Source organism: Camarhynchus parvulus, chromosome 7, assembly GCF_901933205.1.
Source record: "Camarhynchus parvulus chromosome 7, STF_HiC, whole genome shotgun sequence".
Taxonomy (NCBI): Eukaryota; Metazoa; Chordata; class Aves; order Passeriformes; family Thraupidae; genus Camarhynchus; species Camarhynchus parvulus.
This window is the reverse complement of record NC_044577.1, coordinates 2830441-2858287: the sequence shown is the minus strand read 5'-3', so window position 1 is coordinate 2858287 and position 27847 is coordinate 2830441. Positions and strand designations below refer to the sequence as shown.

The following is a 27847-nucleotide window of genomic DNA, read 5'->3' as shown; positions in this document are numbered from 1 at the left end:
AGTAAGTCCACATTGTTAAACCAACACAATGAATGTTTATAACAATTTTATCACATTCTGGCCAGATCTGCCCTTATCTCAACAGTGAGACAGCTGAAAGCCTCACTGGATGAGGGAACACAGAGTATCAGGTGAAAATCAACTGCATTTTTTGGCAATTATTAGTGAAATTGGATGAAAGGCAACAAGAGAGACAAATTTTACAGTATTGTAAGCTGTGTTCTATGGTGAAGTTATTTTTTAAATGACACTGTGAATTTACAGAAACCAACCAGGATGTACCCTCCAGAATTGCAAAATCCCAGTCTCCCAAATTTTTTCTCTCTGGCCTCCAAAACCCACAATTCAAATCCACTGGTAGCATCTTTGTAAAGTGACACAGATCACCTTTGTCCCTCTTTGGAGGGCAACATCTCCTCATCACAGTACCTTTCTTATTCTTGGAGATGATTTCCCAAATACTCCTCCGGGAGCACGGATCCACGCCCGTGGTTGGTTCATCCAGGATCACCACCCTGGATCCTCCCAGGAGAGCAATGGCTATGGATAACTTCCTCTTCATCCCCCCTGACAAGGTGCCAGCCAGCTTGTGACGATGGCTGTACAGCCCAGTCTCTTTCAAAGTCCTGCAAAACAGAGGGAAAACTCCCAAAAGTTGTCCTTCAAGCAGGGAATCTGAAAATACCTGAAAAAACTGTAGCTGGAAATGAAAACCTGCTCTGCTGAGTGGTCACAGTGTAGAGTCACCCTGCAGCTCAGTCATTGGGATTTTCATTTAAAACATTTTTGAGGATGTTTTCAAAGTTTTCATCTGACAAGTCAAGGTTAAAGGCTCAACCCCATCAACTGAGACACCAAGATCCAAACTCCCTGGGATGTTCTGGCTGCTTCATTTCTCTGCAGAACCAATAAAGCCAACATCATCTTTCTGACTGGTTGATTAAATCTCTTCCCAGGGCAAACTGTAAAGCAGCAAGGAGTAGACCCTTAGGCCTATAAATTCATCTCCAAATAATTGCCACAGCAGCCTGTAAACCCCCTAGAGAAGAGATATTGTTTTCTTACAGCACAGGTATCAATATATTCCTCTAGTCAGAGCAAGGCACCATTTGAACCCTAAGCTGGAGCTGCAACAAGACCTCCAATCCACGATTCTGAGCTTTGCAGGGGCACTGGCACCACCACACAACTATTTTGACAGCCCTCTCTCCCTTCTCCCCCCCACTGCTACTTTTATACCTCTTCACTTCTTGGTAGAGCTCTTGTTTGCTGCAGTGAGGGACTTTGATGTAGCCATAGAGCAGCAGGTGCTCCTTGGTGGTGAGGTAGTTGAAGAGCACATTGTGCTGCATGCACACCCCCATGTTCTTCCTGATCACCTCCTGGTCAGTCCTGATGTCTTTGCCATACACAAAGATTGTGCCTGATGATGTAGGGAACAACCCAGTCAAAATAGATCTGAGGGGAAAAGAAACAGAAAGGGGAAGTTAGAAAAAGGAGGAAGCCATGGGTAATTTTTACCATGTGGCTTTGTAGCTGTCACCACTTCCAAGGTTTTCTTGTATCCTCCTTCCCACTCCTTCCAGCCAGACACCACTGCCCACTGTGTGCCAGAGCAGAGCCAAATGAACATCCATGGACATCCTTATTCCCCTCTGTGGGATTGCAGGGCCAAGCTCCAAGCTCACCCTGGCTACTCCTCCCCTCTGCTTTTACCTGCTGCAGCCTCCCTCTCCCTAGCTCAGACCAATATCCCACACACTCAGCAATGCCCTTGACTTCCAGTTTAATTACTGGGAATTCCCAGAATGCAATTACTCCTCATTCTCTGACGTTTGCCTGGAGTGCCCACAGGGCCTCATATTGTAACCACAGCTGAGACTGAAAACCTCCTCTTCATCTGACTAATCCCAGCAGAGCATGCAGACCTGATTTCACTGCCATTATTCATGAGAAATGGGAGAGGACTTCTCCATGAGACACCTCACAGTGGGCAGCACTTTCATCTACTTCAAGCAAATAATCACCCACCAAGCAGGAGCTGAGTCAAACTCCCTCTGCTCAGAATAACTACCTTCACATTACAGCTCATTTTTGGTGCTGTCCTGCAGGGACTAAAGGGAGAAGATGCATCTCAGACCACCCTTCACCTTCACAGAGTTTTTCTCCCTCCTGGGACTTTAAACCATCATTTAAAAGCAGTAACTTGTGACCTTACTCAGGATTTGAAGCCTGTGCTAAGTTTCAGGCAGGTTTTATACTTTTCTGCATATCACCTTTGCTACACTTTGCAAACAGAATATGAGGTGAATTGATAATAAGCTGAGGTGAAGCACACATCTGTCTTACGGATTTTGGCTCTTCTGAGGCTTCTATTTATCAGCTTAATGTTCCCTTCAGAGATATGCACATATATATCAGTGGAGAAATCAAGTTCTACAGGTCTGTTTTAGTGCTGTTATCCAACAAGTCAAATAATAATTTATAAACAGCAAGGCTGAAAGGCCAATGCATTAATCCCCTGCCATTCCAGCCCAGCCAACACATGGCTCTGTACAACTGAAGTGTATCTTTATTAAGTTTTCTTGCTAGTATCACTTCAGCTTTGGTGTGTGCATGAGCCCCCCACAGGTTCCAGAACTACCTAACCGCAGGCCATGGAACAAAACACCTGAACAGCTGCTGTGCTGTGTATCCCAGATATCTCAGCAGATTAAAAAGCATGTTCCTAAGCAGAAAAGGACCTTTTAGAACCTAAAGAATTCTGACAGATGAAGGAACTCCTGAGGTCATCCATGAGTAAGATGAAACTACAAGAGGGATTTGGCCTAGCGAAGCACCTTCCTCAGTCTCCCACAGCTGCACAGCCCCACTTGCCCTCTTGCTCACCCAACCACACCCCACAGGATACAAAAGAACTGCTTTAAAGGATACACACATGGTTGTAGTTTTCCCAGCTCCATTGTGTCCCAGCAGGGAAGTGATATTCCCTTCATAGAAGTTGAGGCTGAGGTTGTCCACTGCAGCTTTGGATCCATAAACCTTTGTTATGCCGTGGAGGGAGACTCCCAAGGTGAGGTCGGTGGGTTCTGGTTCCACGTGAGGGTGGGGGGCACCTTTGACAGCAAAGAGAAGGGTCAGGGACAGCTACTGCAGTGCAGCAGGTGTTGTGCTACTTTTCTCATCTCAGAGCAAACCAAAATACAGCAAAGCAGGTGTCTTTCAGCCAGGAACACTGAGAACATGCCACCAGATGTGTATCATTTTGAACTCTCTGGGATTTTTCCTTTTTGCTTCTGAGGCTTCTAATAACTCCTGACAGCAGGCATTAATAACTTCTGAAAAGGTCTCATATTTAGGTTTTTCAGAGCACCTAACTTTATTTATACTAAGCAAGCACAGAAAGTTAGAGGACATGAAGCAAAACTACAGAATTATTTTCAGTTAGGTGGAACCAGCAAGTTTTTATGTGTGATCTCAATATTCTTCAGGCTAAATATTTAAAGAGGTAAGCAAGGAAGCACACGTGCCCTTTGCCAAGTGGAAACCTGTATTTGCTTGCCCAAACAAAAGTGTATTTCTACACAGAGAGACAGGCATGGAAGGTAACTGCACAACTACAACACACACAAATATGAGTGTGAAAATCAGTACTGACTCTCCACAACAAATAGGAAGAACAAACATAATTTAAGGGCCAGATCTCCATTCATGTGAGTACCAGCTTTCAATATTTCCTGTGCTTCAAAATAACAATCAATGGTGTTTTCTGAGTATGGTGCCCCTTTACAAATTTGGCTTTGTTTACCCAAAATATAAGTTATTATTGCTACCCCTTTTAGGATGCACATACATATCTTATTGGGGAGGGTGACTTCTTTCCTTAACATCAGCTTGGAGAAGAGCAGGCATCTTTGTTTCTCATTCCAGAAGGGCAGGTAGCTGTTGTACTCAATCCAGTAAGACGGAAGCAGTGGGAAGTACCAGGGAGCAGCCATGCCATATCTACCTGTAGGAACAGGAGTCTCATTCAGCTCAGGAAGTGCCACTGTTGGGGTGCACTCAAAATAGCAAAAATTAACTTCACAGAGATTTCTTGATATGTTCGTGCACTACCAGGACTTTGTAGAGACTTTTTCTGATTGGCACAATAGGAAGCACTCAGTAATTTGTTATTCTGAGTAACTCCATAGCTGGAGGGCAGGAGAACTTTACATTTTCCACTGGGTAGATTTCCGTATGCCAGTGGACTGCTTCATTAGGTGGGGAAGAAAAGCAAAAGACAAATGTACTGGCTCTTGCCCAAGGCAGGAATTACTTTTTGAAACCAAATGATGTAAGTAACACAGCTCAAAATCACTCAGCTGACAAATGCAGTCTAACATGCTCCACTCTCACCCACCAGACTGCAGTGACACCCTCCTGTGTCCTTGGCTTCAGCTTCTTCAGGAGACCCACCTAGCCAAGTGACAGGCTGAGAAACCCTAATTCTCCCTTGCTCTGCTCTCTGTCAGTGCCATTGACAGGCTCAGACACCCACAAAGTCATGCTCCCTTTGGTCTGGGACAGAGTGTGTGCACTGTCTCACTGCCTCAGCCAGCTCTGTGTTCACTGTTCTCCAAAAGAGGTGCTACCCTCAGTGCCACCCTCAGTGCTCTGCACCCTTACCTGGGAAAACATTCCTTATGTACCACCCCAGGATGAAGTAAATGAAGGAGTCTATCAGAATGAGCCAGCACATCCAGCCAAAGGAAGTGTTGTCTCCAATCATTGGGGACTTGTACATGTTGTCCCACTGCAGTCCTGCAGAGAGGAATTGAGAAATACAATCAGAACCCCTCTCAGCCAGTGAAATACCACCTCCAGGAGAGCTCAAAGCCTGGCTCTGTCAGCCACAAACTCACCTATGCCCTGTGCCTCGTAGCGAGCAATGTATTGACTTGCATAACTGAAGGCAGTTGGAGACAACAGGCTCTGGGGAATAAACAAAATTGAAAACAAGAAACATTTGAATTAGTCTCAAAGAGAAGTCAGGTCAGTCAAGCAATCAGGTACCTCGCTGGGTTATTCCAATAGCCAGAAAAATGAGAGTTGGGTTTGTTTTTTCCCCAGCAGTCACAGGGAGCACTGGACCAGGCCTGTGATGGGAAGTGCTACGTGGTGACAGGCTGAAATGTCTCCTTAGAGCTTGACTTTCTTTTGCTTCCACACCCTGGACACAGCTTCCTCCCTCATACAGGACTTTATTTTAGGCTTTTGAAATACAGCAGTGCTTGAGAATTACCTCATGGAGCCATGTGGTTAATTCTTTTACCTCTTGCATTAACAGATGTCATTTCCTGAATTTGGCGAGTCTGGCTTCTGGAACCCAACACCTACCTACTCTGCTCCTTGGTAAGAAACAAGGCTTTACATCTACTCCCATGTGTAGCAATTTGAGACACAGGAAGCCAGAGGATGATCTGAGGTAGCAATGAGCAGAGCCAGCCCTGCTACCCAAACCCCTCACTGAGACAGCCTGGCTTCTCAGAGTGGGTGAAAGCAACCCATTTTCCTTTGCAATCCAAAGGGGAAAGTACATAGCTCAAACTACTGTGATAGCAGGTGGGAACTCACTAAAATTGTGATGGCAGGTGGAAACTCACTAAAATTCCACAAGGATGCCTTCAGTCAGGGAGCACAGCTAATTCCAGGTGTCCCTCAAAAGATCCATGGCCAACTCTCCTAGCGTGCCTGTCACCACCCGCCGACGGAATTCAGAAAGGCACGAGGTACAATAAGAGCTGGAGTGTACTGAGGTCCCTGCCTCCACACACTGCCTGGGAATAAGGAGAAGCAGAACTCACCAGGAGGCTCTTGACAGAGAAGCTCAGGTGGTTCTCGATGACGAGCAGCACGATGAAGGGGAAGAAGGTGAGGATGTAGACGAGGCTGCCCACCAAGGCAGCGATGTTGGTGTTGTTGAAGAAAACACTGATGAAGTAGCTCATGGCTATGATGGACAGGCTGTAGTCCATCAGGTACAGGAACAGGAGTGCTGTGTCTGTTTTGGGAAGGATCTCGCCCACTTTCAGAACAACAATGAGGAAGGTGACGGTAATCAGGAGGAAGATGGCGCACTCGATGAACCAGGCGATGAAATGGCTGCTGGCATTGACACCCATCATCTTCATGTACTGCACAGAGGAAGGTAAAAAAACCAATCACAAGTGGCATTTGAGAGAAATAAAGAATTACTTCTTTTTCCAGCTTCTGGACAGGGCCTGCAACCAGACCACGCTCATTCTATCCAGGGACAAACCCTGCACTCCCATTTCAGGAATGCCCAAGGTTTGCAAAGCAGTCTCTTGGAAAAGAACAGCCCAGACAGGACCTGCAAGGATCAAATGTCACAGCCCACAGGCTCCAAAGCAGCTTCTGGCCTTAGATTTGTAAGTTTTCTAAAGCCTTTTGGTTGTTCTTTAAAATAATGATAATTGATCCAGTGGCTTAAGCCTAAAAGCTCTCAAATGTCTTTGAAACCAGACCTTTCTCACACAACCCCAAGACAAAAAATAACAGCTAAATTACTATGGTTAGAAGGAAGAAATATTAATTTATATTAGCTGATAATTAATTCCCCTTGCATAAAACTGCAATTTGTATTGATAAACCCAGAAGAAACTACATGTGCTGGTGTTTTCTTGTGGATTATTACACAGCTAAAAAGATTAGTGATGCCATGGTCCTTGTAGACAATGAAAATGGTTGTCTAAATTAGAGTAAGGGGCTGCCAGGGAGCACACCCTGGGGTTCATTAATTTTCCATCTCATCACAGGTCAGAGTGTCCTTTCTTGGAAGTGTTTTTGGTGAATCACTATTTGTTTCCATGGTGTTGGATGAAAAACAAATCTGCTCAAAGCTTTTGTTGCTTGCTGAGGCTTAGTTTGACAAAAGTTCTTTGCTGTTCATCTCTGTTGACAGTGATCACACTGAAAACCTGAGTTAATTTAATAAATTCCCAATGTCTCAATGTCATTTCTTTTCCAACAGGCAACCTGAATGAAGAACTTCATTTCAGAGGAGCTGATGTAATATGTAGCACCTTCTGAAATATTAAGTATAATAACTTCAAGGATAGGAAATAAGTCACTTTTCATGTCTTTGTCCCCAGTAGGTATGACTCAAAGTCAATTTTTAGAGAGCTTTAAATCTTCAGAAACCCTGTAATTTTGTGAGGTGCTCATGTTTCCTGTGTTCAGCACTGCACAGCAATATTCCCTCCACTTGAAGGGCAAACACCCTGCATTTCCATGGCTTTGAGCTTGGTTCTAATGTCAGAATTCACACACTGCAGGTCAAACAATAGGTATCTGGAATATTTTCCTTAATGCTTGTTTTGCTCCATTTAATATTGAACATCAGACACACCAACCATGAATAAGGAAAATCTGTTTATAATTCTGCACGCCCCAGAAAGTTTCCCCATACCTCATAAAGCCTCAGATCTTTCTCCTGAACAAGTGTTTTAACAAAATCAGCTATAAACAGCACCCAGGCAGCCATCAGAGCAAATGGAAGAGAGTAGGTCACGCTGGTTAAGAACCTGTAAAAGGCAAAAGCAGCTTTAGCTGAATACAAAATGTTCTGGGGATTAAGGTTTTATACAAGAATATATTTTTCAGAACAATACTCTGGCACAGGAAAAGACATGCTTATATTTCAAAATGTGGAGTAAAATTAATAATTACAAAAAAAAAAAAAGACTCCTTTGCCATTGCGTTGGATTTTCTATTCATCAAACTCCTGACTGCTCAGAAATTTTTTATTTTTTTTTAATGTTGCAGAGGGATTTCCTTGCTCAGCAGCACCACCGGCAGGAGCAGGAAGCATCATGGGCAGTGGCATCTCCTGCCTCTCTGATGCATTCTATTTGGAAACATCACATAATTCCCAGCTCTGTTCCCAGATATAATGGCCAAATTTCATGATCAGGCCATATTTCCTGGTGTTGGAGTCTGGATGTGGGTGTTTTCCCAAAGGTTGTCTCTCCTACACCCCACAGGACAGGCAGACCCAGAGCACACTTCTTGGCTCCTCATTTTAGTTAAAACCTTCTTCCAATGCCAAATGTGTGAAGAAAAAAACCCCCCAAAACAATGGCCAAAAATAAATTTCTCCTTTTGACATGGAAAACAAGTTTTTATAGCAGGGGATCCCCTTCATTACACCTGCAGGGCTTATATTTTCCTCCTTAATTTCTAAACCTGGCTTCAAACCCACAACCAGTGTTATTCCTGGAATAATGTACAATAACAGTGAGAAATGAACATTACATTTGTTTTCAAACTTTTTTTCCCCTGTAAAGCTGAAAATTTCCTAAAAACCAGCATTTTAGGAAATGCTTCCATGCAAATGAAGCCTTATTTATAAAGAACCAGGAAAGGCTCTCCTAAAAATTCAGCATAGCACAACACCTCTTATGTACTGGTTTATATATATACATATAAATATATATATTTATATTTATATATTCTTTTCCCTTTTCTCTCCAGCATGGGAACTGTGCAATAACAATCAATAAGCAGGCATTTTGTGATGACTTCTGCTGGATGCAAATCCAAAGCCTTGAGGTATTTTAATAATTGAGCAAACACTCCCTCTGAACCTGGGCTGGGAAGGGAAACCCAAAGGCAAGTGGTTTTCCCAGCAGGCCAAGAACAAAAAGGAGCAGAGAGCACTGGAGTCAGTGCTTCCACCGGGCAGTTAATCACTGCACAAAACTCCCTCTCAGCAATAACCCAGGAATTTGCTGCAGAATTGGGTTTGGATGCTTCCTTCCTGCTTCCTGGGCACCTCACATGTCCTGAGGAGGGGTTATAGGTGCCCAGCTCTCTTCAGTGTCAGTTGACACAGGAGATGAACAGCTCTGCTGTGGCTCCTACATGATATCTTCTAGCTCCCAAAAAATCCTTTAGCTCATGCAGTTGGCATGGAGGTTTTTCAGTAGGAAAAGCTCCCAGGTCCAGCCCATCCCTTTGCTCCAAGGGAGACCCTCAGTCAGGGCACAGTGATCCTCACATCTATCAATACTTCTTGCTGAGCATCCTCCAGTGCTCCCTGATGGACCCTGAAATCCCTTCCCTGTGTGTTTTCCACTCAGTTTGGCCACTGTAAAGTTCATAAACCTAGGCACCATTTTTTCCCCAAAAAAATCAATTTTCTAAGTTCTGCTGCATTGTCTGCATGTGAACACCTACAGGACTCATATTTAACCAAGTTCTGCCAACTCTCAACCCCACTATGTGTAGTAAAACAGGGACAGGGAGTTTTACCTGCTTTAAAACCTACAGTTACCACCACAATCCAGGTATAAAAAAACACTGAAAACTAAAGATTAGGCAAACTAAACAGACCATCTTAGAGTCAAAAATTCACTCATTTGGGAATTTTCTTGAGAAAAACCCCAACTGAACAGAATTAAATTATTTTTATGCCATGTGAGTATGGTATTAAGGAATGGTGAACTCACACAAGATGAGTTGACAAAAAACATGAAGGCAAAAGCCACCCAAACTTACATATCCTTGTTGTAGCAGGGGTAGGGCATGGCCTGGACCTGAACAGCTATTTCCTCTGGTTTCTTGCCAGTCTGCAGCTCAATGATGGCCCTTTCAATGCTGTCCTGGATGTAGATGAAGGCCCTGCTGTAAATCTGGCTCTGGGAGGTGGAGTTGTGTGGGCCCACGGTCCAGATGCGCTCGCGGATCCTGTTGGTGGTTTGGGTGATCCTGCTGCTCATCCTGATGGTGTAGTTGAGCACAGGAGGGAGGGACAGGCCCCCAGCAACTGAGTGGCCAGGTCTTGGAGGCAGCTTGAAAATGATACCTGAGGAAAAGAAAGGGAAAAGGATTTCCTTTGGAGTTGACAGCACACACAGATATGTAGGAACTCCTCATTTTTACAAGGCTTCTTCAGAGAAATTTTTCTAGCCAGAACATTTTTCCTGATTATTCCATATATAAAACATGTGATAGAATGGAGAATAAACAGAGAAGAAAACTGCTAATATGGGAAAGGACAAATATTACCAGGGTTTGAAGTTCCAAGAGAAGCAGAAGTTTCTATCTGCCCCTCAATTATGAAGTATAAAACCAAACAAGTCACAGGACTTATGAGTGGATTCAATCTTTAAATATTAAGATGTATTAGTGATACAAATGTTAGTTCCTATTTCCCACTCCCTCCACGCCTCTCTGCAGTCTGATCCCACAATCCAATCCCACAAATGTGAAAAGTGTGACTTAGAAGACCCAGTACACCACTATGGTGCTTGGCTGGAATATCTCAAGTGATTTATGACCTTCTAGTAAATTAAATTGTCTCATATTTGGACTTGAGGATCTTAAAGGTCTTTTCCAACCTGAATGATTCTGTGATATCTTTCTTGATTAAAGCACCTTTTCCTGTAGCAGCTTGAAAGGAAATGGCTGCACAAAGATCACCTTGGGCCAGTGGGATTTTATTCAAACTGAGAATTAACCAAGAGGAATCACCAGCTGACCACAGACAGGGCAGGTGTAAGGGAAGAGGAGGTATGAAAAGGTCCCACACACACTTGCTCCAAAACAAGTGTAGTGGGAGCTGTGACCACAACAGTTGCTGGGGAAAAGCCAAATATTTTATGCTGCATTCCCACACTGTATCAGGCAGAATTCAACTGTCAGGGGGATTTGGGGCTGTCACATACTTGCAAACAGCTCGTTCTTCAGGAAGAGCTCCTTAGCCACCACTTCCATCTCGTCCAAGTCCTGTACCTCCACACCTCTCTGCAGTCTGATCCCACAATCCAATCCCACAAATGTGAAAAGTGTGACTTAGAAGACCCAGTACACCATTATGATGCTTGGCTGGAATATCTCAAGTGATTTATGACCTTCTAATAAATGGAACTGTCTCATATTTGGACTTGAGGACCTTAAAGGTCTTTTCCAACCTGAATGATTCTGTGATATCTTTCTTGATTAAAGCACCTTTTCCTGTAGCAGCTTGAAAGGAAATGGCTGCACAAAGATCACCTTGGGTCAGTGGGATTTTATTCAAACTGAGAATTAACCAAGAGGAATCACCAGCTGACCACAGACAGGGCAGGTGTAAGGGAAGAGGAGGTATGAAAAGGAGGTCTCAATGTGCAGGTCCCACACACAGCTGCTCCAAATCAGCTGCAGCATAGTGGGAGCCGTGACCACAACAGTTGCTGGGGAAAAGCCAAATATTTTATGCTGCATTCCCACACTCTATCAGGCAGAATTCAACTGTCAGGGGGATTTGGGGCTGTCACATACTTGCAAACAGCTCGTTCTTCAGGAAGAGCTCCTTGGCCACCGCTTCCATCTCGTCCAAGTCCTGCACTGGCCGGATGCGGTTGAAGGAGACGCAGGAGGAGACGTTCACAGCCAGGGCAGCCAAAGTGTTCAGCTGCTCAACAACATCAGCATTGTTCTGCAGTTCCAGCCGGATATCATCTAGGGAAAAACCCCACAAACAATCCCTCCAGCATCACTACACCCAGCAAAAATCCCACTCCATCTTTCCATTCCTTCACGCTGATGATAACATCAGAAAGGAGGAAAGAAAACAAACCAAAAGCCATCATGCTAAATATGCAGTGTGAAATACATTTCTGCACTCAGCAATGCAATGGAGGCATGCTGTTGACCCAGTTTTTATGTTAATAATTTGTAATATGCTCGTGAGTTTGCCTTTGGGAGAATGCCAGCAATGGGATGTGACAGCCATCCCAAATCAGAAGTGCCCATTAACCTGCTGAGGCTTTAGACATGCACATGGTGCTCCCCATTCCTTCCACACCCTCTGGTTTAGGAGGTAATCAACTCTCCTTTTGAGCTGCTGTGTCTCAGGGGAGGACATGCTTTATCCAGGCACATCAAGGCAGAGCTGTGAGTGCTGTGCTGATGTGTGGACTCAACCTGATGCTGCAGTTAATAAAGATGCTGCTGTTTGCTGGCAGGTTTCAAAGGTGGCTGCATAATGCAAGGTAACTAATATGGAACAGCTGCTGCAGGCACCGTGGCTTTATGGGGAGTTAAGGCAGGAGTTGTTGCTCATGAATAACACAGGAGTCATCACCAACTGCATGTAAATGGCTGCAACAGACCATAATCACTCTTGGCTGCTGCTGGGTTTTGCTGGCACAGTCCACATTTATGGTGACATGCCTGGCCACTCACTGCCAAAGCAGGTAGGGACAGCAAGGCTGGCAGGAAGGGACTGTGATGCCCGTGCTGTGCACTCACAGGGGATGTGCCACCACCACTGCTACTGGTGATTCTCACAGTGCACAGCACCAAATGTCACCTCGGAGGGCATTGCAGGCAAACTGCAGCAGAGCATCTCCTGCATTGATGCCTCTGGCTCCATCAGCCTGGGTACATTTATCTGATCCCTGGCTCTTCTGCTCTGTAGAAGTTCTGATCTGAACCTCGCTGCGATGCAAGGGAGCTCTCCACAACATTTCCCAGCCGAGTCCCAGGTAGCTCATTTGAAGCCATAATTACGGCTAAACAGTGTCCTCCAGTGGCCACACACCGCGGCAAAGCTCCCGTCCCTCCACCCCGAACACCCAGGGGAAACACCTCTCCACACCAGCACTTTGCCCTCTAAGAGCCTTTTCCCTGGAAGATTTCTGCATCACAACTGGGATTGCCTTGCCCTGGAGCCTCCAGCATGGGTCAGAGAAGAGCAGACTATGGGATGGCTGCAGCTGGCTGAACCTGGAGCTGCCAGACCTGAAGTACAAGTAAGGAAGAGGGCAGCACATCATGGACCCACTTACCCAGCTCATTTATCTGACTCAGGAGCTCAGCTGCGTCCAAATCCACCATGAGCTTGATAAAAACCTGCACAAAGGGATTCTGCAGGGCGTTCTATCAACAAGCAGAGAAAAACAGAGCATCAGTTTGACCAGAAGCTTCTTGAGCTCACTCATTGTGCAATTCCAAACCACCACAGAGCAGCTGCCTTCACTGGGTATTTGCACAGCCCCCTCCCTACCCCTTCAGTCTGCATCAGGATGGGGAAATGCCAGCAATGGGAATGCCATAGAGAGCTCTCTGAGTCCAAGTCAGTGCTTCTTTGAGTCAAGAAAGGATGCCCACTGAGTCTCCACCAGGCACTAGAGTCCCATCAAAAAAATCATGGATGATTTTAGTTTCTCTAGAAGTAAATTTCCCTTGTGTCTAAGTCCTGTGAACACAGCCAATGCACAATGCATAGGCAACCAAAACTTAACTTGGAGATCAGCACAGGTTTTTGTTTGGCTGAATATTTCACTATTCCACCAATGACTGCAATCAGCAGAGAACATTTCATTTCACTTTTGCATATTCCACTCTGGATTTTCTCTTGGTGCCATGGAAATTAGAATGAATTCCAGCCCCTAAAATTAACTGCTAATGCTTTTGGCTTGCAGGGATCTCATTTTTGTAAGAAAAGGAGACAATTTTTACTACAGAGAATGGGAAACAATTGTGTGTAACATTACAGTCTACTGCTTTCTGTTTCCAAGCAAGGCTAGGCTTCTTAGAAGGGGGAAAAAGAAATTTTATTTACATCCACTGAGGTACAAAACATCTTCTAGCTCTTATGTGTGTACCCAGAACTACATGCTTATTATAGATACTGTTTCATTTTCTGAAAAATTCATTTCTTGCCTGGTCTTGGCTGGCTGGATCAGTCCATCAAGCAGAAAGTTAATTTACAAACTGAAGAGTGTTCCCTGCTCATCTCAGCCCTCCAGCAGGCCCCAGCACAGCCAGGGTCAGGGAGTATATTACAAACAGCTCGTTTGAGAAAGAGAATTTGCAGGGAAAGGTGAGGCAGGAGCATCTCTGTTAAGGGAACAGGCAGGGACAGAAACTGTGAAGTCCAGGACATCCTGAGAGGGGTCTCCCCAGCTGACCTAAGATGTCCCTGGAACCCCAGTTTACTTCAGTGAACAAATCCATCCTCTCAGGTCTCTCCTGGTGAGAGGCAGAGGGGAGGTAGGAAGTCATACCTTGATCATTGGAACTGTCTGGTTTAACTTAGTCAGTGAATTCAGGATGACAGGAGACTGGTCCAGCCACTCCTGGGACTTCAGGGCTAACTCAGCCATCTGCTCCAGGGTTGCATTTGACTACAAAAGAAGCCCACAAACATAAAAGCATTAATTTATTCATTACCTTACAGATTTTAACCACTAAATAAATCAATAAAACAGTTGAGACCACATTTGTTTTCCTTAGGATTTTTCCTAGCATCCTCTCATTGTTTGGCAAAATGTCTTTTAACACACTGGATTTATGCAAGTACTTAGAAATATTATATTTAGAGCATGTCTTGAATATCTGCTTTCCTTCTGCCTCTGGTCTGCCTGTGAACAAGCACTGGTTACAGCATTTGTCCTGGGAGACACATCTCTCCTACTGGCTGAAAATATGGGGGTGAAACTTGATAAACTGAAGGCCTTAAACAATTGTCCTATAAATATTAGACCAACAGCAGCTTCTGGAGGGAAGATTCAACCAAAGACAAAAGATGACTCATATGGCCAGCAAGGCAAGTAGCAAAAGATAATTTGATGAATACTCCAAACAGTGAGAAAGCAGCCCTCTGCTTCCCCAGGGAAACAAGCCTGTGCCAGATAAATTACAGCCCTGTGCAGTGGGCTGATGTCCTGGAGCAGAGCCATACCTTCCCCATGATTGCTCGAGTTTCTGGGGTATCTGGTGTGAAAAGGATCTTCCCAAGCACCATTGGTTTTAAGAAGGACCAAATCAAAGCTCCAGTGGGGGTCTTGACCAGGTCCAGGTAAAAGGATAAGCAAAATGGGGCTGCAAAGGGAGAAAACCAAACAAATTACACAGAGAACAAACAGACCAGACACAAGAAAGCTGCCAGTGTGTTTTTTTCTCCCATCTACCCAGTCTGTTGCTGTGGCCAGTGAATGACTTCAGGGCCCTCTTCACTGACTGATCTAATGCATCTTGACAAAAGCAATCCACCCCCAAGATCTCCTGTTGCTGAACTCAAGACAACAAGAGTCCCTCTGTTGGAGCCAACATTATCTGCTTGAAGGTTAAATGGAGTTTTGTGAACTCAGAGGAGCTAATAATGTCAGTACAGTCAGAAAAACTACACATCAAGAAAAAGCAGTGACCTGTCGAGCCCTAGGACCAGATCATCAACAAATGGGAGACAGTGCAGTGTCAAGCACTGCTCTGCTGCACGGGCAGTTTTCCCTTTGAACATTTATGGAAATAAACCACCAATAATTAGGGCAGTGCAGATCTTCAGCTACCATAAATAATGAGCACTTACAGCCCTCAGAGACATATGGAGAATAGCTCGGCACTAGATCTGTCTGGAAGCAGCAGAGTTCAGCTCTGAAACGTTTGTGCCCTAGGGAAAAGCCAGACTTACTGGAATCCTGAGGAATCCCATATTTCCTCATCAGCTTTTGGACATAGACATCCTCTGCATGAGAACTGTTGCTTACAGGGTCTCCAAAGTCTGGAAGCAAAGACTCAAAAAACAAGGGTGTGATGTCCTGGTTGCAGAGGATTTTTGACATGGATTTAAAAGTGCCATGTGTTATCCCAGAGTTGTTTGGTTTAAATAATGCCTGCAGAAAAGACAAAACACAAGTAAATCCTGCGCACTGAAAGCACTCCACTTGGAGAGAAATAACAGAATGAGAAGGAAAGGACTGAACATTTTTATACTGCTTTCTTATGAGAGGTTTGCATTTACAAAAATAGGAACTTTCCATGGAAATCATGCGTTTTTTGGTTATGACAGAGGTGGCACATTTATTTCCAGGTATGACAGCCAATGTAGGAAGTGCCTACAATGTGTGCAGAGAAATTCCCTATAATGTGTGCCTGGTGACATTCACACACCTGGGTTACAACACACACTTGTCACATGGATGTGCACATCACTGTCCCCATCCAGTCCATGGCTGCACATGGCTCTGCAATGTGCAGGCAGAATGATGACCAGGAACAATTCCTGTCACTTGTGCTCTCCTGGACCATGGATCAGAGATGGATTGGGCACTGTGCTGGATGAAGGAAGAGCACCCTGGAGTTACTGCAGCTGTCAGAGCAGTAATGGGTTTGTACTGAATGTTTTGGGCAGTCTGAGGCTTTGGGTGTGATCTAATGCACACTAAAGCTAAGGCAGTTTTTTGCTGCTGACTTTGGTGCGTTTGCCTTTAGTGGGCAGTTCTCCAGCTGATTCTTCCAGTATTTTGCTGCAAATCCTCTCTCCTTTAAGACATTCTTGCTCCAAGTGTTCCTCCCCACTCACGAGCACATGATGGTCCCACTGCTCCAAATCAAAACTCTCCCAGGAAGGCAACATAGACTCACAGAATGGATTGGGTTGGAAGAGAGCACAAAGCTCATCTCATTCCAGCCTCCTGCCATGGGCAGGGACACCTTCCAGAAGCCCCATCCAGCCTGGCCTTGAACACTTCCAGAGATAAGTTTGATAGAGCTTTTCCTCAGAACACTGTTGCTTTGAAACAGAATCTATGGTTTAATACACCTGTGGCTTCTAGGGTAGGAAATTACTGTGGAAATCATTTTTCAGTGGCATTTTGCCTCAAAAGCACATGCAGACTACACATACCTTAGTCAGTGGCATTTTCCTGGATTGTCGGAGCTTTTTCAGGGAATGAATAGCTTGCAGCAATGGATCAATGCCAGATTCAACCTGGTGTCTGAAATATTTCATTTTTGTCAGAAGGCCTAACATCTTGTCCATGGGTTTCTGAAGTTCCTTGGGGAAAAACATCTGCAAGAGGCAGGAAGGAAATCAATTATGATGAGCAGGAATCTGCATGCACAGGCATGCACACGCCCATATTGTGTTAACTCAAACATGAGCACTGTGGGATTTTCAAAACTGCAAGGAGGGTTTACAGACTGGGTGTCCCATGGGAAATGAATGGGATTATTATTCCTAAATCCCCAAGCACTTTTGTAAACCATTCACCTGAACATTACATAATCTAACAGTGTGTTTCCAAACCTACAGTTGGGAAATACGTGTCATGTCCTGGCTGGGATATGATCAAATCTCCCATTTCACACAGCACAGGTGTCAAACACTACAAGTGACTTTTGACCTGAGCCCAAATTCATTGGCATTGTCATTTAACAACTTTTTTTTTGCCTAGGATCACGCCTGTATTTTTAAATACATGCTCACTATTCAGTTCTTTGTGAATGTTTTCTTAGATGCTGTTGCTATAGCTGGGGGGGGAAGGTGTGTGTGGAAATTTGGATAATTTAGTAACTTTCTAGTTCCAAACAGATAGGGAAAAAATATTTTACAGGACTTTTTCCAGGGCTTCCCTTTTCAGGGAATCAAAAAATTTAGCTCATTTTTGGGTCAGCTGGGAATGTTCAAGAGGTTATGACAGCACATAAAGGATACTAGCAGATAGGGAGGCATTTAGAGTAGGTCCAGTGCCTTTAAATGAGGTTTGCTGCTTTACACCAGCTGGGATTCTCATTTATATCCACGCTGTCACAGCATGGATATGCAATAAAACTTGCTGCATGAGCAAAGCCTGATCTTTGGCTTGTGTAAATCAGTGTAGCTTCTGGCCACTGCAATGATATTTTATAACTTTTCAGCCAGGGCGTGCAGCAAAGCCTGTAGAAAGCACTCTAAAAATCCAGCACTAACCTTGTATAAGAAATTGTAAATGTCCAAGTGTCTCAGCAGGGTGACCCCAAGGAGGTAGGTCCTGCGAGTCCTCTCTGGCACAGGGAGGCTGCACAACTCCTGCAGCACCACTTGCAGCTGTGGGTCAGTGGGATGGGTGCTGCAAGACTCCAGCTGCAGCACCAGAGAGAGGAGCTGGGTGTGCACAAAGGGAAAAGAGAATTGTTAGGGGTGCACTGCACGATCCATCATGCCTGGATTCATCTTGCCTGGCTGTTGTTCTTTCCACAGAGCCATATTTCAACCACCCAAGAACCAGAAAATGCCTGCCCATTACTCCTGCTCCCAGGGACAAATCCTAAGGACTGTGTTTTACTACCCAGCTTGCACAGTAGTAAAAACTTTTGTGGCTTCAATTTCTCATTGACTGATGCATGTGAAGTCTGGAAAAGAGCACACTCTCTGGGGCCCAGTCCAGACAAGATGGCTGGGAAGGGGAAAAGCATCTGGAGCTCTGCTTGCAGGTGCAGGAGGCTGATGAAGGGAAGCTCATCTCTCATTCTGGGAGGGTATTTTTGGACCCTGAGCGCTCTCACATGTTGTGGTTATAAATGTACTTTTCCACCTGGACTGGGACAACTTCCCAGTGACCAGGGCAACTGAAAACCCTGCTCAGCCCCCTTCAGTGTGTCCCAGAGAGTTGTGCCCTGCTCCAGATCAGAGCCATCCCTCTCCAGGCAGTGCCTGGCTGCTGCCCAGCTCCTGGTGACAGCCCAAGGGTTATCATGTGGCTCCCAGTCTCCAGTGGCTGGGCTGACAACAGTGATGCCCCTGCTGCATTCCTGGTGGCTATCCCAACCCATAACATGCTCTGCTATCCTCTGTCTGTCCCTGTGGGGTCACCTGTGCTGTCACACACCCACTGACCTGCTCAGCTGCATTCACTAACAAATTATAAGTTTTAATGGTCTGAGCAGTAGAAAGCAACAAGACCTCCCAAAAGGATAACAGCAAACTTACCTGACTGCTGTTTTCTGGAAAAGATGCTTCCAGAAGAGCATCAATGCTGGCTGTGGACATTCCTGTTGTGTTTCTGAGGTCCTCTTTGAGCTGGTCCACATTTTTAAACACATCTCTTAACTTTTCTGGAATAACAGTCAAAGAACAATTGGTGTTACAGCTTTCTCCAGACACACAGCAAATCTCAAGCACACGGAGAAGACTTTATGTGAAATATGGGAGTGTGCTACCTCACTGCTGATATAAAAAAAAATCCAAAAAAAGCTTGGAACATACAGTCATTACTTCCTACATTTTACAGTCTGGTTTTTGGGCTGAAGTTATCACATCTCAGGACAGCAAAATTTGCTCAGATGGAAAGACTTGGTACTTTCATTGTAAAGAAAACAAAGTGTGGTCTTGAACAGGCTCTAAAGTACCCCAGATAAAGGATCTCAAGGTCATGGTGTATGCTCATTTCATTAATACCAGTTCTTCCTGGCAGCTGGGCAGTTCTGGGATTTCCAGCAGCAAGTGTGGTGCCAGTGGTGATGTTTACCAACATTGTAAAGAAAATACAGAAGAGTACCTTGCTTGCTAGAGTCTGTTAAACCCTCAGTGACATTCAACATGGAATTCAAAGTAGCCACATACTGAGGAATCTCTTGAAAGAAAGCCATTTCTGGTACATTTTCTTGAAGCCTGAATTGGAAAAACAAAACAACAAACAAAACTGAGAATACAAAGAGAAGGCAAGAAGTCATTTCATAAACAGAATACTAAAACAGTCTAGCTCAGAGAGAGAGCCTCACCACTTGAGCTGTGCCTGGATGTCTGCGGCATGCCCAATGAGGACACTCTGAAGCTCCTGGGAGATCCTCCTGTGACTCAGCACGCTGGTCACCAGCTGGCTGCTCAGCTCAGCAGCATGGAGGAGCTGCTCCTGAGACTGGCCTTGCTCACACAGCTCCCCAAAGGGAGCCTCAGGGAGGTGGCAGAGCTGCTGGATGGTCTGAAAGCTCTCATAGTCACACAGAAGTGCTGTCAGATCCTGGAGGCGAGAGATCTTCAAAGGACATTTGGAAAAAAAGGAAGGCAAATGCACAAACACCAGTTAGATGACAGAATTATAAAAGGCAAGCTTTAAAGAGTGTAGCTGTACCTTTCTGTCTCTCCTTAGGACTAAGATTTTGAAATATATATATATATTTAGTTCATTCAAAAGGTCTCCAATAGAACAGCTTGTGACAATCATTGTGTGAACTTCTGGCAGGCCTGGCTGGATCTAAGAAACCTTGCAAAACTTAACATGTCATTTCCCCTGCCCTACACACTTAGACAGCAGTACTCCATTGGACTTACCTGTTTACTAATTAATCTTCTCAGAGACCAAATAAATCTACCTTGCACAACAGGTTTAGCCTTTCAGATACCACCTGGTCATCTACTGCAGCACAGGAAAGGGACTTGGCCACAAGTCAGAGCTTCTTCATCTGCCAACCCGTGTAAAATTATAGACCTTTGCTATTATGGGCTTCCCTCTTGTCTGACATCATTATTTACATTATCAGGCTCTTATGGGAAGAATTATTTTCAGCTTTATGCCCTTAAGTACCTGTCACACTGAGGCTCATCATATTATTGTTACAGATATATTACACAGCAACAACATTGCACACTGCTGTATTTTTTAAAGGACTTTTAAATGCTACTTCTCATATGGAGCAATAGACTAAAGTGCATGCATGCTATTAGTGCAGTCATGAAGAAGCATTTTATTCAAATGAGGCACTGCCAAACCCAAAGCTGCTGAGGGAACTGCATGAATCAATCCTGGTGCTTAATCTCAGAAGCCATTCTGGTGTTGTGTGACATCTGGGGCCAGAGGAGCATGTGGGGACTTGACTCCAGCCACAATGGTGCTGGTACAGCTCCTCAGGCACAGCAGTAACCCAGTTAGTCATGCTGCTAACTGCCAATTAGGAGTGCACAATTCCACGGATTTTCAGCAGGGCAGAGGTACCTAATCCATATCTGTGCCTTCCAGAACTCCTCCCTACCTCCTCCTCAAGTGAAGCTGAGGCATCCTAGAATGACTGCAGCTCTGCAAGGTGCTTCACGAAGTCTCAATAGACTGAATTTTAAAACTAGTGGTGCACTGAGGAATATGATGACACTGGCCATCTCTGCAGTGCTCATCCTCCTGGGACAGCTGGTGGAAAACAGAGCCATCCTATCCAGCACAAGGGAGGACAGGAACACCTCTACCTTCTCTGAAAAATGGGTGTACACTCAGTAGGGACAGATCAAAGAACAAGTTCCTCAACCCAGTTTACAGGTGACCTTCAAATATAGGCAGCATGCAGAACACAGAATTTTAGTCCTAGTTTTTATCAGCTGTTCTCTTAAGAAAACTTTTTTCCATATTCTGTTTTTCAAAACCACCATTGCACATTCATGTATCACTGCGGGATGTCCTTCAAGTCAGCATTTTAAGCAGACTCACTTTTAGCTTCAGGAGCTCTGGTATGGATGAATGTTTCTCAGAGGTATTATTTTGCATAAAAGAGTTCTTCTTCAGATGAGTTTGCTTCAAAAGCAGTGTGATGTTTTCTGTACAGGGAGAAAAAAACAATAGTTACTCCAGACAAAAATGCCAGAAACTTCACAGAGGGAATATCAACACTTTTATTCTGAGGCCAACTGAGCGTTGCTATTTTCCACCAAACTCCCATGGCTGAGGACCTCTGAAATCACAGAGCAAGGCCCAAATTGTAATCTGGGTTATAAGGGATTGAGTTCAAGTAGGTGCTCTGTTCCTAGTGAAATCCAGCCCATCCTGGTAATAGGTGCACAGGGAAAACCTCTCGGGTGTTACAATGAGCACAAAAGATGAGTATCTATGTGAAACACCATGTTAGCTCTCAGAAATAACTGCTGTCATATTACAGCTACATAAAGTTGTGAAGGGAAAGAGGTTTCTATTTGTAAGATTGCTTTGTCTGAGTGTCAGCAACCTGTCATCACACTGAGAAGAAGAGATGTACCTTCTGGAGAGACTGGGATGGAAACTCATAATCCCAATGTGACATAAATAAAACCCCAGTCTGGCTTCCCCAGATTTCACAGCTCCAATTAATTGCCAGCAGATAAAACCATGCAGCACCATTCCTTCCCACCATTAGACAAAACACATTGCAGCTGAGGCCCCTGAGCATTAATGAAATCATGATCACCTGTCAATTCCCCATCTTCAGCTTCTGCAGAATTTATTAAACACATCAGGTAAGGGTTATAGCTGTTGTTCACTGTCACCTGCAAGATGGTGTTTTGAAATTCTAAAAACAGAAATCTGAAAAATAAGATAGGAATTTAAATCAGCTTCTCTTTCAAAAACAAGGTATGTATTAGTGAGGGACCTGTCAGCTGTGGATGCTGCTCCTCAGCAGAGTAAATAAGAATTCCAGATGAAAGCCATCTCTCCTAAGTGGGTACCCCCCCAGTTTTATCCCATCAGTTCTTTCTGCTGTTATTTCCCAAAGCTGTCATTCACTCTCAAAATAAGAAAACACACTTGAAAAGTTCACATCTATGTGATGGATGCATTACATAGATGGAAAGGCACACCTAAGGGAGACTGAGGATCAAAAATTAGAGAGTCATCCCACAAAGGAAGGTTTTCCCAAGAGTCTACCACTGGTGGTGAGACTCCTTCAGGACTCTGTTCCACTGCATTGATACGTGTGCCAACACACAAAATTTTTTGTAGGTCTGACTTTCAGCTGTACTTTCAGCTCAAGGAGAAGTTTTCCTCTTCTTCAATTTAACCCACATTACACATTGTGTCCTAAATAACAGTGATTGCAGGCTTAGGTTGCTCCACTGGAAGAAAATTTCACAATTCTCATGCTGGAATGATAATGGTGGTCACAACCCATGCAAGGAATTACAATACCCAAAGCCCAAACTCACTGTGTGATCAAGCTGGTTGGGGACAGAGTGTGGTCACTCAGAGTCCAAGGCAGGGTCTTGTTGTAAAGGGTTTCTGCCACAACTGTGAAGTGATGAGCAACGATATCAATCACACTGTCAAAACTGGTTTTGTTGGAGAGAGAAGCTGAGCTGGAACTGATATTGAATTCATTTAGCAGGCCAGGGATGTTCAGCCTGTTGAGAATGTAGAGGGTGTCTTCTGTGATTTCTAGAGCTGACAGATCACTGGCAGAGTCACTTGCCATTGCTTCCAACAGCCTTGCAAGGGAAGCTCCTTCAGCTGGGTTCCTTTTGGTGCTGAGGAAGCTGTCAAACACACCCCAGACACTTGTGTAGTAACTGCCTATGGTGAGGCTCTGCTGGAGCCTTTGCAGCAGCTTGTGGAGCTCATCCTGTGCCACGCTGGAGAGCATGGTCAGGTTATTCCAGCCTGTGACACTGCCAGAGGAACTCAGGGAGCTCAGCACTGTTTCATTCAGCAGGGCAGGGAGGAGCACGTTCAGAAGCTGGGATGGGGACACATCACCCACATCCTGGGCTGGGATGGGGCACGAGGCATCACCCTGCACCAGCCCCTCTGTGGCTGCACTCAGAGCTCTCACCTTCTCCTGCAGCCACGAGTTTCCCAGCTCAGAGACAAGGTTTAACTTGGAGAGGAAACTCAGAGACAAACGCAGAGCTCGGGTGAGGCACGACAGCTCCTTGGCAAAGCTCTCCCTGCTGCTGTTGTAGGCAGCAGCAAACTCTGGGGACAGCTGCAGGTTGCTTATGGCCAGCTGGAACAGCCTGGCAAAGGTCTCATTGCTCCCTGTCCCACCCTCCATGCCCAAGGAATCCAAGAGGGCCTTGCAGGGGCTCCTGCCTGAGGACTCCCTTAGAGTGGCATTTTCAAACAGCACCTCAAGGCCTATGTCAAGCACATCCTCAAAGGAGCAGTTCTGGAGTGCCCTGTAGCCATTGCTGCTGGGCTCAAGGAAAGGACCCAAGGCTGATCGCAAGAACTCCCAAATTCTTGCCTGTAGTGAGGAATTGTGCTGTGAGGGAGACTGGCTGAACTCCTGCAGCAGCAAAGATGAGAAATTATAGACAGTGTCCATTTTTTCCTCCAATGTCTTGTTTAAGTTGGTGTCATGAAGAACTTTCATTCCTGCTCCCCACACTTCCATCAGTCTCTGGGTATAGTTACTGTAAGAATCAAGTAACAGGCTGAGAGATTCAAGCTCACTCATGTTATACCTTTTCTGCAAACCTTTCAAAGTTAAGATACCCCTCTGCATGGCCTGCAAGTACATGGAGATGTTGCTTCCCCTGGAGTCATCTTCATCATACAGCTCAAAGATGGAAGATGAAAAGTTTAGCAGCTGCTTCAGTTCCTCACTGAAAGGAAGACTGGAGTCATTTTCCAGTGTATTTAGCAGATTTTGCAGCATGTCCAGAAGTGACTGGGCAGTGAGACTGTCTGTATTACTCCAGTTCAAGGACTGGAGACCTTCAGCAATGTGCCAGAAAGCATCAAGTTCATTTTCCTGCCTTCCAGGAGGGAGCTTCTGCATTAGCTTAGACAAAGAAGAGATCAGCAGATAATGATCACTGGTATTCACCTTTGCCATGGCACCAAGAAGTTTCTCAAGGGACAAAAGGTGTTCTGCAAAATTTTCAAAAGTTTCAGGGGTCAAGAAGAAGTCAGAAAATAATGATGACACTTCTTCATTTGTGCTGAGATAATTTTCAATGTCTTCAAGCGAGATTGCATCAAGTGCAAGCATTTTGATAACCTCCCATGCATTCTCTGCATCAAAATGAGTCCTGTTTAAAATTATCTCATTCCAAATCACTGCAGCCATAGTCAGAACATCTTGATTCTCTTTTCCATAGGGATTAGAGTAGAACAGTCCTTCACCACCCCCTTCATACAGAGGAAGTATTTCTTGAAACATTCTTTCCAAGTCCAGTGTGTTGTCTGTGGCAGAAGTTGAACTGAAAAAGAGTTTTAATGAACTATACAAATCACTCAGATCTGAGGATTCCATTGCTTCAGTAGAATTCTGAAAGATCTGATGCACCAATGCTTTTCCAGGAGCCACCCCAAAGTCCACAAGGATTAGAGCTTTCTTCATCATTTGCAGGAGCTCCACATATTCACCCACTTCTGTCAGGCTCCATTTGGAGGTGAGCAGGCTGCCAGTGGCGTGCCACAGCCGGGAGAAGTGTCCCCACTCGGGCTGGCTGGAGGCAGCTCTGCCCACCTGCAGCAGCTCATAGAGGCTGCTGTTCCTCATGGAAGCAGGAGCTGGCAGGAGGGAAAACACAGGCAGCCCATCCCAGGCTGCTGAGCTGCCAGAGGAACTCAGGGAGCTCAGCACTGTTTCATTCAGCAGGGCAGGGAGGAGCACGTTCAGAAGCTGGGATGGGGACACATCACCCACATCCTGGGCTGGGATGGGGCACGAGGCATCACCCTGCACCAGCCCCTCTGTGGCTGCACTCAGAGCTCTCACCTTCTCCTGCAGCCACGAGTTTCCCAGCTCAGAGACAAGGTTTAACTTGGAGAGGAAACTCAGAGACAAACGCAGAGCTCGGGTGAGGCACGACAGCTCCTTGGCAAAGCTCTCCCTGCTGCTGTTGTAGGCAGCAGCAAACTCTGGGGACAGCTGCAGGTTGCTTATGGCCAGCTGGAACAGCCTGGCAAAGGTCTCATTGCTCCCTGTGCCACCCTCCATGCCCAAGGAATCCAAGAGGGCCTTGCAGGGGCTCCTGCCTGAGGACTCCCTTAGAGTGGCATTTTCAAACAGCACCTCAAGGCCTATGTCAAGCACATCCTCAAAGGAGCAGTTCTGGAGTGCCCTGTAGCCATTGCTGCTGGGCTCAAGGAAAGGACCCAAGGCTGATCGCAAGAACTCCCAAATTCTTGCCTGTAGTGAGGAATTGTGCTGTGAGGGAGACTGGCTGAACTCCTGCAGTAGAAGATGTGTTAAATTATAGATGGGGTTAATTATGTCTTCACTGGAACCTTCACTGGCACTTGTATAATGAAGGATTTTCGTTCCTGTTCTCAGAAGTTCAGACAAGCTCGCCAAGGTTTTATTGTTAAAATTAAAGAAAAGATCTATAGATTTTAATGTACTGACATTATAATTCAGCTGTAAGTCTTTTAAGATGTTCAGCGTCTTCTGGATGGCTTGAGTGACTTGTGAGATATTGGCTACTCCAGAGCTTTCCCCAAACTCTTTAAACACAGCTGTTATGAACTCTGACAGCTGATCCAACTCCTCACTGAAGGCACCGCTTGATTTATTGTTCAGCTTTTGCAAATGGCTGTTTAACACCTCCAAGAACTGCCCATAGGCGACGATGGCTGTGTTATTCCACCTCATGGATCTCAGCTTCTCCCCAATGCGCCAATAGACGTTCAACTCATCCCACCAGGCCTCACCCATGGACTTCTCTACGGCCCTCATCAGCTCAAACACAGGCAGCAGGAGGTACTGATAGCCTACATTTGTGCCCATCATTCTAAAAAACATCTCCTCAAGAGCTAGGAGCTGCTCTGGGAAGTTTCTGTAGGACTCAGGCTCAAGCAGATCATCAGAAAACACAGATGGGATTTCTTGCATTCCACTCAAGCGGTCTCTGAGACCTTCCAGAAGTGATGGCATGGTTGTGGAGAGCAACATTTTGAGAGCATCCTTAGTTTTCAATGTACTAAAATTGGAATTACTTAGGAGAGCTGGATTCCAAAGCATTGTAGCTAATTTTAAAGCCCTCTGAATTTCTTTCCACTGGGTCATTGTATTGAAAATGGAAGTCCCATTAAAGTCATTTTGTAATTGCAGTGATGTGAAGTTATAGATTTCATCAATTATTTCCTTATTATATGGTTCCTTTAATTTATAATCATGGTGTGGATTCATTCCCAGTTCAAGAAATGCATACAATTTCTGTAATGTTTCATTCTTCAAATTTCTGAATAGATTTAAGCTTTTTAATTCACTTCTATTCATTTTTTCCTCAAAGCCTTTTAAACGATGTAGATGCTTTTGTATGGCTTCTAAATCATCTGAATTAATGGACCTCTTGGAGTGCTTTCCACCAATCTCTGGTGACTTTATTTTTCTGGAGGGGAACAAAAAAGTGTTTTAGTGAATATGAAATCAATGCAAGTGGAAATGTAAGGTGATTTAGAGCAAAGATCATAGACTTGAATTACACTGTTAGTAATATCCCTTTAGCTAATTCTCACCTTAGAACTTCCTCCAATTCAGATACTAAAGTGTGATTGTCTTTCCAGCGAACAAAGGAATTACAAATAGATCTGGTCACCCAACTTCTTTCTTTATCTACAACAAAAATGTGAAAAGAATATTAGTAAAGATCATGTAATTCTGGAACCTGAGAGGTGCAATAATGGCAAATCTATTCAGGATAACATGTATACATGAAGTCAGGCTCCTACCACAAGCCACAATATCCTGGTTACAAATCTGAGTTTTCTTTTGGGGTGTAACTCTTCCTGGCCCTTTGAGGGAAGTGAGGATGGAATCCTAGAAGTGCCTTTCTGTGCTGAAATCATTCAGGAACAATTCAAGGCTCCTGTGATCTGGATGCTAACAGAGGTCTCCTTCTGCTTTAGGAGCACTTTGCTGTCGGTAATGCAGAGTAAGGTGGCCAAGTATTTATTATGGTTTCTTTCCCTTCATTTAGGGTTGCTTTTTTACTGCTCACATATAAGCTCTGTCTGCAGCATCATTCATGTCTCCCACAGCCATTTACACTCATCTTGACATCCCCATGTGTCCAATCCTCTCACCAGCCACCTTCCCTTCTTGCACACCTCATCTTTCCTTTTACCCACCTCAACTCCCACAATCTCCTCAAAACAAGTAGAGAAGGGACTGCAATCTCCATCTGCCCCTTGTAGCATTTAGTTCCTTTCCCTTGCCTGTTCCCAGATCCCCAGTTAGAGGGGGATTTCTCTGCTGGAAGGGACGGGGATTTGAAGGAATGGCTCATCTGGATGTAAACAGCTCATTGTGCAGCCCCTGCCTTGCTGCACCAAGCTGAGTTAGACAGAGTCCACAACCAGAGGCAAATTTTGACATCATCCCCCAAAAAAAGCAAATAAAAGTGAAACAT

General features: G+C 44.9%; 1 protein-coding gene across 1 annotated transcript in view; it reads right to left on the bottom strand.

Annotated features, from left to right (window-relative positions):
- Nucleotides 1–27847, bottom strand: part of ABCA12 (ATP binding cassette subfamily A member 12) — a 78530-nt gene that overhangs the window by 25765 nt on the left and 24918 nt on the right. Inside the window, exons 9-31 of the mRNA XM_030952313.1 lie at nucleotides 26955–27051; nucleotides 22694–26827; nucleotides 21958–22073; nucleotides 21228–21334; nucleotides 19534–19787; nucleotides 19311–19423; nucleotides 18743–18867; nucleotides 17744–17917; nucleotides 16679–16843; nucleotides 15464–15665; nucleotides 14735–14874; nucleotides 14058–14177; nucleotides 12837–12927; nucleotides 11326–11505; nucleotides 9562–9868; nucleotides 7472–7586; nucleotides 5847–6176; nucleotides 4905–4974; nucleotides 4669–4803; nucleotides 3854–4009; nucleotides 2939–3116; nucleotides 1240–1458; nucleotides 430–626 (exon numbers count right to left, since the gene is read on the bottom strand). Coding sequence (XP_030808173.1) covers nucleotides 430–626; nucleotides 1240–1458; nucleotides 2939–3116; nucleotides 3854–4009; nucleotides 4669–4803; nucleotides 4905–4974; nucleotides 5847–6176; nucleotides 7472–7586; nucleotides 9562–9868; nucleotides 11326–11505; nucleotides 12837–12927; nucleotides 14058–14177; nucleotides 14735–14874; nucleotides 15464–15665; nucleotides 16679–16843; nucleotides 17744–17917; nucleotides 18743–18867; nucleotides 19311–19423; nucleotides 19534–19787; nucleotides 21228–21334; nucleotides 21958–22073; nucleotides 22694–26827; nucleotides 26955–27051 — 7725 coding nt within the window. The remainder of the gene's footprint in view (nucleotides 1–429; nucleotides 627–1239; nucleotides 1459–2938; nucleotides 3117–3853; nucleotides 4010–4668; nucleotides 4804–4904; nucleotides 4975–5846; nucleotides 6177–7471; nucleotides 7587–9561; nucleotides 9869–11325; nucleotides 11506–12836; nucleotides 12928–14057; nucleotides 14178–14734; nucleotides 14875–15463; nucleotides 15666–16678; nucleotides 16844–17743; nucleotides 17918–18742; nucleotides 18868–19310; nucleotides 19424–19533; nucleotides 19788–21227; nucleotides 21335–21957; nucleotides 22074–22693; nucleotides 26828–26954; nucleotides 27052–27847) is intronic.